The sequence below is a fragment of the Branchiostoma floridae genome, chromosome 13 (assembly GCF_000003815.2).
Source record: "Branchiostoma floridae strain S238N-H82 chromosome 13, Bfl_VNyyK, whole genome shotgun sequence".
NCBI classification, from domain to species: domain Eukaryota; kingdom Metazoa; phylum Chordata; class Leptocardii; order Amphioxiformes; family Branchiostomatidae; genus Branchiostoma; species Branchiostoma floridae.
Window position 1 is genome coordinate 5,044,468 of NC_049991.1, and position 10,546 is coordinate 5,055,013.

The following is a 10,546-nucleotide window of genomic DNA, read 5'->3' on the forward strand; positions in this document are numbered from 1 at the left end:
CACATATAAGCGTGCCTCGTGCGATCGACGGTGAATAAATCTATGATAAGGAACCTCCCATGACCTCTTGCACGCGGACAAGGTAACACAAAACGTTCCTCAAAAAAGGCAAGAGATCAATAAATGTTGCTTATTTTGTTGTCGGAATCTTTTTAACCAATGAATGGAATGCGCGGGCATAATAGAAATGACACAAGAAAGGAAAGTGTATCACAAAGCCAGCCTACATACAACCACAGGGGCCACAATATTAGAATTACCCTCACATTCTCAGAAATTCAATATTTGTAAACAAACGGAAGTCGGGCGAACGTCGTCCGAACGTCGCCCGACTGACGGGCGTTCGCCTTCCGATTTGCGATCGATGATTAATAACTATGTCTGTGCTCGCCTATCGGTCTTCAATCGTTGGATTGACGCAAGACTATTGACCGATACCCTTGCGAGGTACGCATAATTTGCACGCACGATCTGCGACTCGGTAACGAGCTGTGCGATCTCGGACATCTCCTGCGACTTGTCGCTTATGTTAAGAACGCTGCACCGTGACCGTCGTAAGACTCCTGAAAATTGCCGGCGATCCCTAAAAATCGCAAGATGATCGGGAGAACACCGAACGTCTTACTCACGAAAATGTCATTTAGAGCTCGTAAACTAGTCTTCCGATCGAATCGCGCCTACTGTGAGATGGGGGGGGGGGGGGTATTAGCTGACACATCGGCCGTCCTGACCACTGTTTAGTTTTCAATCCATGCACGGTGGGTACGGCCCCATAGATGTGCTCCCCTGCCTTTCCATTATACATAATCTTTTTCAAAATTATTTTTATTAAAAAGCACATGTAAAAAATAAAAATAAAAGTACAAGGACAAAGTGACGGCGTACTCAAGTTGAACACAACTTATTTTAATGCCGCCAGTGACTTGTACATAAATTGAAAATCATATATTAAACAATACTAGAATAAGTAAATAAGACTACTGTTGTCTATAGCAACATCATTGTTTAGGATACCAGTTGGGTCCGCCGTCTTGGATCCGCCAACTTGAACTTTCCAAAATATTTTTTCAGCAAGCGAACGCAAACGACATCGTAAATAGACAAAAAGGGTCATTTTAACGTTTTTTTGATGGGAAAATAACAGGTAGTAACGAATTCTAAGGCAAAATAAGCCATCTATACTTTACTAGTATCTGGTAAAATGGTCCGTCATCTTGGATTCTGGCCGATGACGTCGTGATAAAATAGCAATAATATACAAAGAAAACCTGAAAAATTACATTTAACGAATTTAACGATTTTTGTGGCTGTAATGGCAGCAGGAAAAATCAAAACCTTGCAATCTTTGCTAAATTGTGGCCAATGAATTTTCAGGAGAAGTCACGAAATTTGGTGGCTTTAGCGTAAGCCTGTCTTATGTGACATGAAAGGACTTATGTGACATGAAAGTTGGCGCTACTTCTTTGCGGATCATTTTTCACTTCATTTTTTTTATCCTGACTGGACGTCTCTCACCTTCAGAAGGCCACAGCAAGTAAATTTTATGGATGACATCCTCTGCATACTGCAAAAATAGTGCGATAGGGCGAAAAAAAACAAGATGGGTGAAAAAAAACAAGATGGCTACATTTTCAAAATAGGCACCATATAGTTGTCATGACTGTTGTAAAAAGAATTAAAGGGATAAAACATGGTACCAGAGCCAACAAGGCATTCATTCCTGTATTCAAGACATGTACTGGTGTGGTAGAAGTGACAGTAGTGTGGTAGACTGGAATCAACAAAGTTGTTAACCACACTCATAGCTTCCATATTGGTGTCACTTTCACAACTATCCAATAAGTTTCATTTCTACAACTACAGTCCTGGATACCTCGCAAGTGTCACTTCTACAAGTACAACAAGAGTTCGTAGACCTCAGACCTGCATGAAATGTATTGGGTTTCTGTAGACCTATTGGGTATTTTTGCCTTTTTGTCTGTGGTACGTGGTTGGAAAAATGAGCTTTTTACCGTGTTGGTTGTGCACCATGCAAAAGTCTGACTCTGAAATTCCATTTTCTGAATTTGTAAGTTTGGACATGGATGAACATTACTTATTTTGGATTTCTTAAGTATGTAACCAACCACAGTACTTTGAAGTTGTTGAGACGCTACCTTTTTTTGTCTCAGATGGCCCATGCACATGTACTCTGTCACATGATATACTAATATCTTCCTATTTCAATGTACTGACCTAATGCAGCTGCTAAGTCTCCTTGGTTTGTGTTCTTCCAATGATATTCATTAAAGATTTATTTCTGGGGTGTTATTCACTTGACATCGGAATGTTACTTGCATAATTTGACCAATGATACTTTTATCTGTAGTTCCATAGACATTAGACAATATGAATAGTGGTAGCCCCCATGCAGCAGCAACAGTTAGTCCCCAGGGTGGTATGATATTTTCATTCAATCCATCCAACCCAAACCTAAATCTCCTGTAGTATCTAAGCCAAATTTAACAGCATAATTTACTATGAAAAATGTCCTTGTCAATCCCATTTATAGATGGCAAGCTGCTGGCAATGTAGCCTGATTAAATCTCGCTTATAGCAGCCCGCCAAACATCCGCCGGCCCGCGGGGAGGGGCCAGTTACAGCCCTGGACAGCGGAGTTTGTGTTACACAGACTACTGGCAATGGAAGCTTTGAAAAGTTCAGAAGCTGTTGTAGTCAGAGCAAACACCCAGCAAACATCCCCGCAAACCAATGAGCAGTTGCTTAGAAGGGGAATTTCATCATATATTTGCCGCGACAAAATGCAACCAACGATACTGAATTTAAAACAGAACAAAGCTAAGCCTCCACCACTTAACCCTGCCTGTACCATAGATTAAGCAGGCCCAAAAACCAAGGGAATATGACTAGCCCAAAACAACAAATTACCTGTATACAGTATGGAAATGGCATTACCAAAGAAACAAAAAGAAACACAGGACAAATCATACACATACCTTTCTCTTATGCCCACACTCTATACAGTTCTCCTCCACATTAGAAAATTGCATCTTCTTCTGTTTAAGTTCAAGTTCAACCATGATTGCCAACAGGGTAAAGGAACTTGTACCGAAACTTAAAACTCAGTACTATACAGCTCTAGAAACACCACAAAGAGTAATAAGCAAACTCCAATTATACCTGACCAACAGATATATAATCTTGTACACTCCCGTCATCTGGCAAACTGTCAGTGCCACTAAGTAACCTGATACATTGAAGGTGGCCCAGGCCAGATGATGGTTCTACACCCAACCATAATCTGTTTTTAAAACCAAGCAGATATTGGGAGGATGCCCCAACCACACAAAAACAGGATCAACCTATACAGTATCAAGTTCAAGCACTAGGAGGCCCAAAATCAAACCTGACCACCAGGACACCACAAACAACTCACGTACCAAATAGCAAAACAATGGTACCTTGCGTTCCGGAGATACAGCGCACGCCCCGTGCCCGCACAAAAGGTAACCTAAAATGTCAAGTTCAAGCACCAAGGGCGCCAAAATCAAAATTGAGCATTATTCAGCCACCGCCGACACATGTGCCAAATATCATCGCGCCAGCACCAGCCGTTCAGAAGATATAACTCCGGAAACACCCCTCTCGGACACAAAATTCGACCTGCCGGGTCAAGTTCAAACGCGACAAGGCCCAAAGTCAATCCTAGGCAACAGGCAACAACCCCCCACCCATGCACCAAAACTCGTCGCAATCGCGCGTATCGTTCCGGACACACAGCGCCAAAAGTGCCCCCAAAACACCAAAAATGCCACCTGCAATGTCAAGTTCAAACGCCAGGAGGCCCAAAATCAAACCTGAGTGTTAGGCTACCACCCCCAACCCACGTACCAAAAATCGTCGTGCTCGCACCATCCGTTCACGAGATACAGCGCCCTACATCCCCGGCTACCGAAAAGTTCCCACCAGCATCAAAACCATACCTGCATACATGCAGGTAATTATTAGGCTACAATACAACATATGTCATGTTGACCATCCCTGCAGAAGAAAAGGTTTCTTGTTTTTTTTTTCAAATCAGGCGAAAATTAATGCGCGCGCTGATGTCATCCATAAAATTTACTTGCTGTGGCCTTAACTGCATGCTATAAATGATCGGGAACAGGAGTTTGAATTAAGGTTTTCAGAAGAAAACTGGGATTTTTAATTTAATGTTTCAATCTCATTCCTTTTATCGTTTGCAAATTAATATATCCTTGTATGTTTATTTATTTTATTCATTTATGGCAGTGCTTATATAAGAATTTATTGTACTCCGATAATACAGTATGGTGTTTAAAGTATTTTTTTATGTAGAATTCACAATGTAAGCTAATTTGAGCAAAAAACCTGGTCGGATCCCAGCCTTTCACTATCTACTGCATTTTAATGACTTAATGTTCACGATCACTTGTTATTATCAATGCTTTAATGGCGAACAAAATTTAAAGTAGATGCTTATTATGTGTTAAGTTAACCCTATCTGGACTGGGCTTTTTTAATTCATAGGACGGAAGGGGATCATTCAGCCTTCCCTTTGTAATTTCCAAATGGTGTGGATAGTTTTATCTTACCTGTCGTTTATGTATCGTCTTGGGCTCGTTCTCATTTAGATGTCGAAATGCTGTCGCCTGACTTTACGCCTTGATATGGAGCAAATTATAGACAACATCACCGGTTCCTTCATTTTTCCACAACCCCAGTAATGTTTTACAAAAGATGCACCACAACATTCGTATAGGTTGATGGGTTAGAAGATTATTATAGCCACGGCTGGGATTTCACCCCCTAAAATGGCTGTCGCCTGAGAAGAAAAGAAGAATTCAAATAGTAGCCAGAAATTTAACAATTCAGTTCCCAGAATGGTTGTTCGGCAGGTGAAACCAGCTACCAAGGCCCTCTGTCCGATCACATCAGATTGCTCCTGTCACTGATCTTGGAGGCTGTGTGATGTGGTTTATGCCTGTCGCCAGATTCTGTAACAAACGTTACCACCACTAGTACGATGGTTGCCACGGTTATATTATGCACGTATAAGACTAGAAATGGCCGTTTTTGTGACGCTTTACAGTTTTTCTGGCTTTCTAAAGAAACAAGAAAGGGTTGTTGACTGTCATTTGTATCCCACCTTGCTTAACAAAATGTTGTACAGAAAAGACTCTAACAAACGTTACCAGCATTGTTCGATGCTGTCTAAGCTTTCTATTTGACCTGGTGTAAAAAAGCTGCCTACTTTTCAAATGTTCCTAGGGACATCCACTTATACCTAAATGATGTAGTCGATAAGGTTAGTCCTTTCGAAGAACACAGGGTAAAGTCTGGGTACTGTTGTAACAGACGTTACCGATAACGTTTGTTACATGCCCTTTAATGCATTACCAATGGGACCGAAAATAATAAGTTGCCATTTTTTGGCTATGGTTAAAAGAGGAATTTTCCCAAACAACCAAGTAGTTTTCAGTGAAAATAAAGCCGATTTATTTTTCGACCAAAAAAACGCCATTTTCGACATTTCAATGAGAACGAGTGTTTGACGTAATATGACGTAATTACAATGTCATCAGTGTGATTTTATTGGTTAGAATTGTGTAAATTGGGAATTTACGTTAAAAATAATGGTATTAAGCAAAAAGTTAACAAAAAGGGTTCCTTATGGATATTTAAGACTGTCAAGACTTTTGTTGCACTGGCAACCGAATTGAGGTCAAATTTACGTTATAAAACTAGAAAGGTAATATTTGCAAGCAAATACAGAATGTTACCTTCACATGTTGTTGTCTAACACTGGCAACTGTTTTGTTCATTCTTATTTGAACACATTTCTAAATGTAGTGACCCGAGCCCCTCTAGATCTGACATTTGCTACATTAGGTAGCCGAACACCACATGGTGCCTGCTACTTTACCGGTTACCATGGTGACAGCCGTCTGGTCCAGGTCATTGACCTTATTTGTGCGGAGAAGAAGAAACAAAGCAAAAACAAATATGTTCCCTTCTTTGAAGGTAACATAATGACATCAGATGTCCTCCATCTAATTAGGTCACGCTTACATACATTCTTCAATATAAAGTATTTTGCCCTTAGGATACAATGGTTATATATTATCATGCTTCGAAGAGGCAGTAAACGTTCGAAGTAACCGTACAGTATATGGTTTTTGCTCAAAGATATAAATTCAGAAGAGATTCAAGATTTGAGTCCTCACAGTTTCACTTTTACACGACGATAAATCCTGTTATTACTCTTAACTAGGGCTGGGTACCGGTAAAGAAAATTCAGGTCCAGGTCCGGTTCAGGTCTAAAGGATCAGGTCCAGGTCCGGACCTGAACCTGGTCAGTATGACTCATACCAATGGTCCATTTCACTACAAAGAAATCTGTCTGGTGGAATATTAGACTTACACTGGCGTTTTAAAATCTCACAACGCTAACTTCACCTGTACGATTGGCTGTAAAACTTGGTAGAAATTACTATAAACTCTACTCTACTTCACTCTTGTTATTTTCTCCCACCTGCAAGCGCCAAAACGTGTGAATGCCTGATAACATAACATGTTGATTTTCTAATCGGTCCAACATCCGCTCCACCTAATTTTTTCAGGTCCGGTTTTTCTGGACCGGTCCAATAAGAAAAACCGGTTTTGTACCGGTACGCTGTACCGATACCCAGCCCTACTCTTAACCATAATAAACTTGAGGTACAACCTATCAGTCTTTGCACTTATTGTCATTACTGAACTAGCCTCTCTCACTAGATAGATAACTTGTGCACTTATTATCAATTCCTAAACAGACTCTGCAATTAATACTTTGTTCTACGTTCACACACTACCCTTTTTTTAAAAACCCTTACATTGTACTATCGGAGAACCACCCACCTTCGATCTAGAAGACACGTGAATATACAAAGCAATATTGTGATGAGTCTGAAGTAAGATTGTTCCTATGTAAGACTTCGATGACATTTGCACTTTTTCGTCTGTACAAGCAGGTGAATTTTTTGGAACAATAGGTATGTTGGCATTTAACTTGTCCGTTAAAGTATCGTACGAAACCCTTTTTTTTGTAATTTTGTGGAGAAACAGACGCAAACTATATAGAGACACAGCTTTCCTTAGCTCGCTTTTCAAGTTGACACCAGCGTGTAGCTTTTACACACTACCATTTCTTTAAAATCACTTCTTGACTTTGCAAGCAAAGAACCACCTTAGTACTACAACAGGGATGCTAGTGTGACCTTAATGAAAATAAAACTGCAGTTGATGTCGTCATTGAAGACTGAAGAAAAATGTCCATACTTTGCATGATGTACAAAATGACCAATAAACTGGTGGAAGTACCGACTGATACGTATCTACTACAAGCTTAAAAAAAAAGAACAACAAACAGTCATGCCTTCAAATACCAGAGTTACCAACCTAGGATTGATGTGTTCAAAAATTCAGTGTGACGGGTCGTTCAGTGTAATATGGTCAGCTGCTGTCTGCGAAGCTGGAGTGTTACGCCGAAGGACGGTTATACGTACTCTCCAAGCAGAGGTTAGGCTCCGGCTGTTTTTTTTAACGTTTTTTTAGTCGTTTTTATCGGGCTGTCTATTTTGTCATTTTTTTTGTTGTGTCCGGCCTAACAGGATTTTACACAGGTTTTGACACAGCAAGATATAAAAGAAATAGAAAGCCCGATAAAAACGACTAAAAAAAACGTAAAAAAAAACAGCCGGATCCTAACCTCTGCTTGAAAAAAACGTTAAAAAAACAGCCGGATCCTAACCTCTGCTTGGAGAGTAGGTTGTACGTATACCGGCTATATAGATACAGATACGGATATGAGAAGCAATCTTGTAAACAGCCTGAAGTATGTTGACCTTTGTCCTTTCGTAAAATCTCAACGAAGTTTTGCAATCTTGTTCTTTTACAAGCAGTTGTAGATTTGTTTTTGAGAAAATTACGTACTACCTAGATACAGAACTTGAGAGATATTGCACGAAACCGTACTTAACTACGTCCAACCAACAAGTTCAGATGCTGCCCACTAAATCTATGTACTTTATGGGGGAAAGGCCTAAAATTAAACATATACAAAGAGTCTAACCTGGTTTTACCTTTAAGTTACGTAATGCGTGGGTCTGATAACTATTAAGAAACCTAACGTTTGACGTGTCTAATGCTGATGAGAAAGCGCTCGGGCAAGTTCATCGAAACATTTTAGGGATGTATATAACATGCATACACTTGTTATTGTAAAACAACATATTAAAGTTGTGTCTCGACACTTTTTTTTCAGACAAGCACCTCACTTTATTTATTCTCAGTATACCAACAAGCGATCACAAAATCATTCATTCCATATTAGGCACCATGAAATGGTTCATTCTGACACGTCGATGTAGGTTAGACATCCAGGTAATACGATACACCAAAAAATAGTTACTCAAGCAACTGGATATGGTTTTGAAACGGTCAGACGTTTCGGATAGTATCTACTATCCTTCGTCCAAATTGTCTTCAGTCTGAGTTGTCTTACAACGTTTTCTATTGGACAACTGAAATTGTCTTCATTCATAGTTAGAGTAAAAAAGACCTGTTTCTTCCAGATCTCTTAAGCTTCAGTGTCACTGACGAAGGATAGTGGATTCTATCCGAAACGTCTGACCGTGTCAAAACCATATCCAGTTGCTTGAGTAACTATTTTTTGGTGGTTCATTCTGAGTCTTGAATAATCTAGTCAACTGACACTAAGAACGAACTCTGTCAACCCAGAACCGAATATCCCTGTTATGTCGTTGTGTTTTGTGCCCCCACAAAAATAAAAGTATAGAGTAAGAGTATAGGTGTAGGATCATTTTTTTAGCATGAACGTTTGGGGTAAGTCCCAATCACTTACAGTGTTGTTTATTACTTATTTAAAGTTTAGTTAATCCGTAGGATCATCTCCTTAAGTTAATTACGTACGCCTATATTAATATATTCATGTATACCTCACATCTTTCATGTAATGACTAGGTTTAAGATATTGTGTTGACATGATCCGTTTTCCCTTAACAACTCTGGCATTGTACTCAACTGTTTGACTGCTCTATTTCTTAGATACTGTCAGAGAAGCCCGGCCGTATCTCAGAAAAATCTTTCACACTTACATCTGCTTGGAGACGATTTATCCTTTTTTTCCCTGAACAAAATGATAGTTCTAAATGAAAATTAAAAAAAAATAACTCCTTTCTTTAAGGTCTAGATCTTCACGCTTTAGTAGCTTGTGGAAGGATCATCTTTAGTTAAGCTTTTCCTGTAGACTTACAATGTTCAGAGTTTCACCATACCAAACATGTTATTCTCCACCATTCTATCTTCAAAACGCATCAACCTCTCTCTCCACTCCTTGGCCATCTCATCCAATGGACCCCCGTCTCCACCGAGCTCGGATGGTAGGACCTCAGTACCTGTCACCTCGTGTAAGGTCTCGTACACCTTACCATGTAGTTTGATCCTCTCCTTGAGTTTTTCTTTAAGAAATGGCCGGATGATCGCGAAGACTGCGTCGACAAGGAACGACTCATTCACCAAGTGAACACCCCTTACTCTTGCTGGGAAGGCTTCCTGAAAAATGTTGGCGATTGTACGTGCATACCTCAGGCCTACCTGATACACGTGTCTTGCTGTGACGCCGCTTTCTTCTTGTATAAAGATCAGACCGCTCACTTGGGTTTCTTCCTCCTCAAGAAGCAACTCTATGGATAGAATCACTGCCTTCACGTTGTCATATATCGGCCAGTCGTCTGGGTTCCACCGCCCAGGCCTAAAGATGATGATCTTCCTTCCGTCTTTGTCACTACCTGGTAGGGCTGTCACAACGCCTTTGTCTAGTACGTGTCTTATTGCTGAGGGTAGCAAGTTGTCAAAGATCTCAGAAGCACTAGCGCGAACTTGATAATAGTTCTCTAACAATTCAAAGGCACGGTCGTGGTCAAACTTTCTGGCTCGTAAGAAACGGAGAAGGAAACCATCGTCTTTGCGAGCGTTGAGGCCCGGCCGATTGTTGATCATGTCCCGCAGTGCTTGGATGTCTTGGTCCCTTCGTGCCGGATTCTCGTTCAGTTCAGTTTCTGCCTTCATTTGTAAAGCATGACTGAGGGAACACGCGTACTTCTCTTGTGACATCTTGCTGTCAGCCATATTTGTTATGTTGTGTGTAGTATTAGGGTCGAGGACGTCATAAGCTCAGATCATGCAGGCAACGATTATTCTTCTTCGAGAGTTGAAAGACCAGTTTTTCTTTCAATTAGATCGCAATGAAAGAACTGGTGTTGGGGTGAACCAAGGACACGGCCTTCGGTACACAGAGCCTTTGATGGACTAGATTATTCAAGGACCATTAAATCCAAACTCAAATTGCCTAATTGTAGCCATACTTCCATGGTGTTTGTAGAATGTCTCAATAATGGCTCTTTACGGACTGATGCAAATTGTTACATTTTGTAGCTATGAGAATTTAAAGATTCAATTTGCAAAA

The 10,546-nt window shown here is 40.3% G+C and overlaps 1 protein-coding gene across 1 annotated transcript; it reads right to left on the bottom strand.

The window, feature by feature from the left end:
- Window positions 1-8,741: 8,741 nt before the first annotated feature.
- On the bottom strand, window positions 8,742-10,529 carry LOC118429190 (alpha-tocopherol transfer protein-like). The gene has a single exon (XM_035839642.1). It carries the CDS (start codon window positions 10,207-10,209, stop codon window positions 9,340-9,342), a length of 870 nt encoding a protein of 289 aa, XP_035695535.1. The 5' UTR covers window positions 10,210-10,529; the 3' UTR covers window positions 8,742-9,339.
- Between the last annotated feature and the right edge of the window lie 17 nt (window positions 10,530-10,546).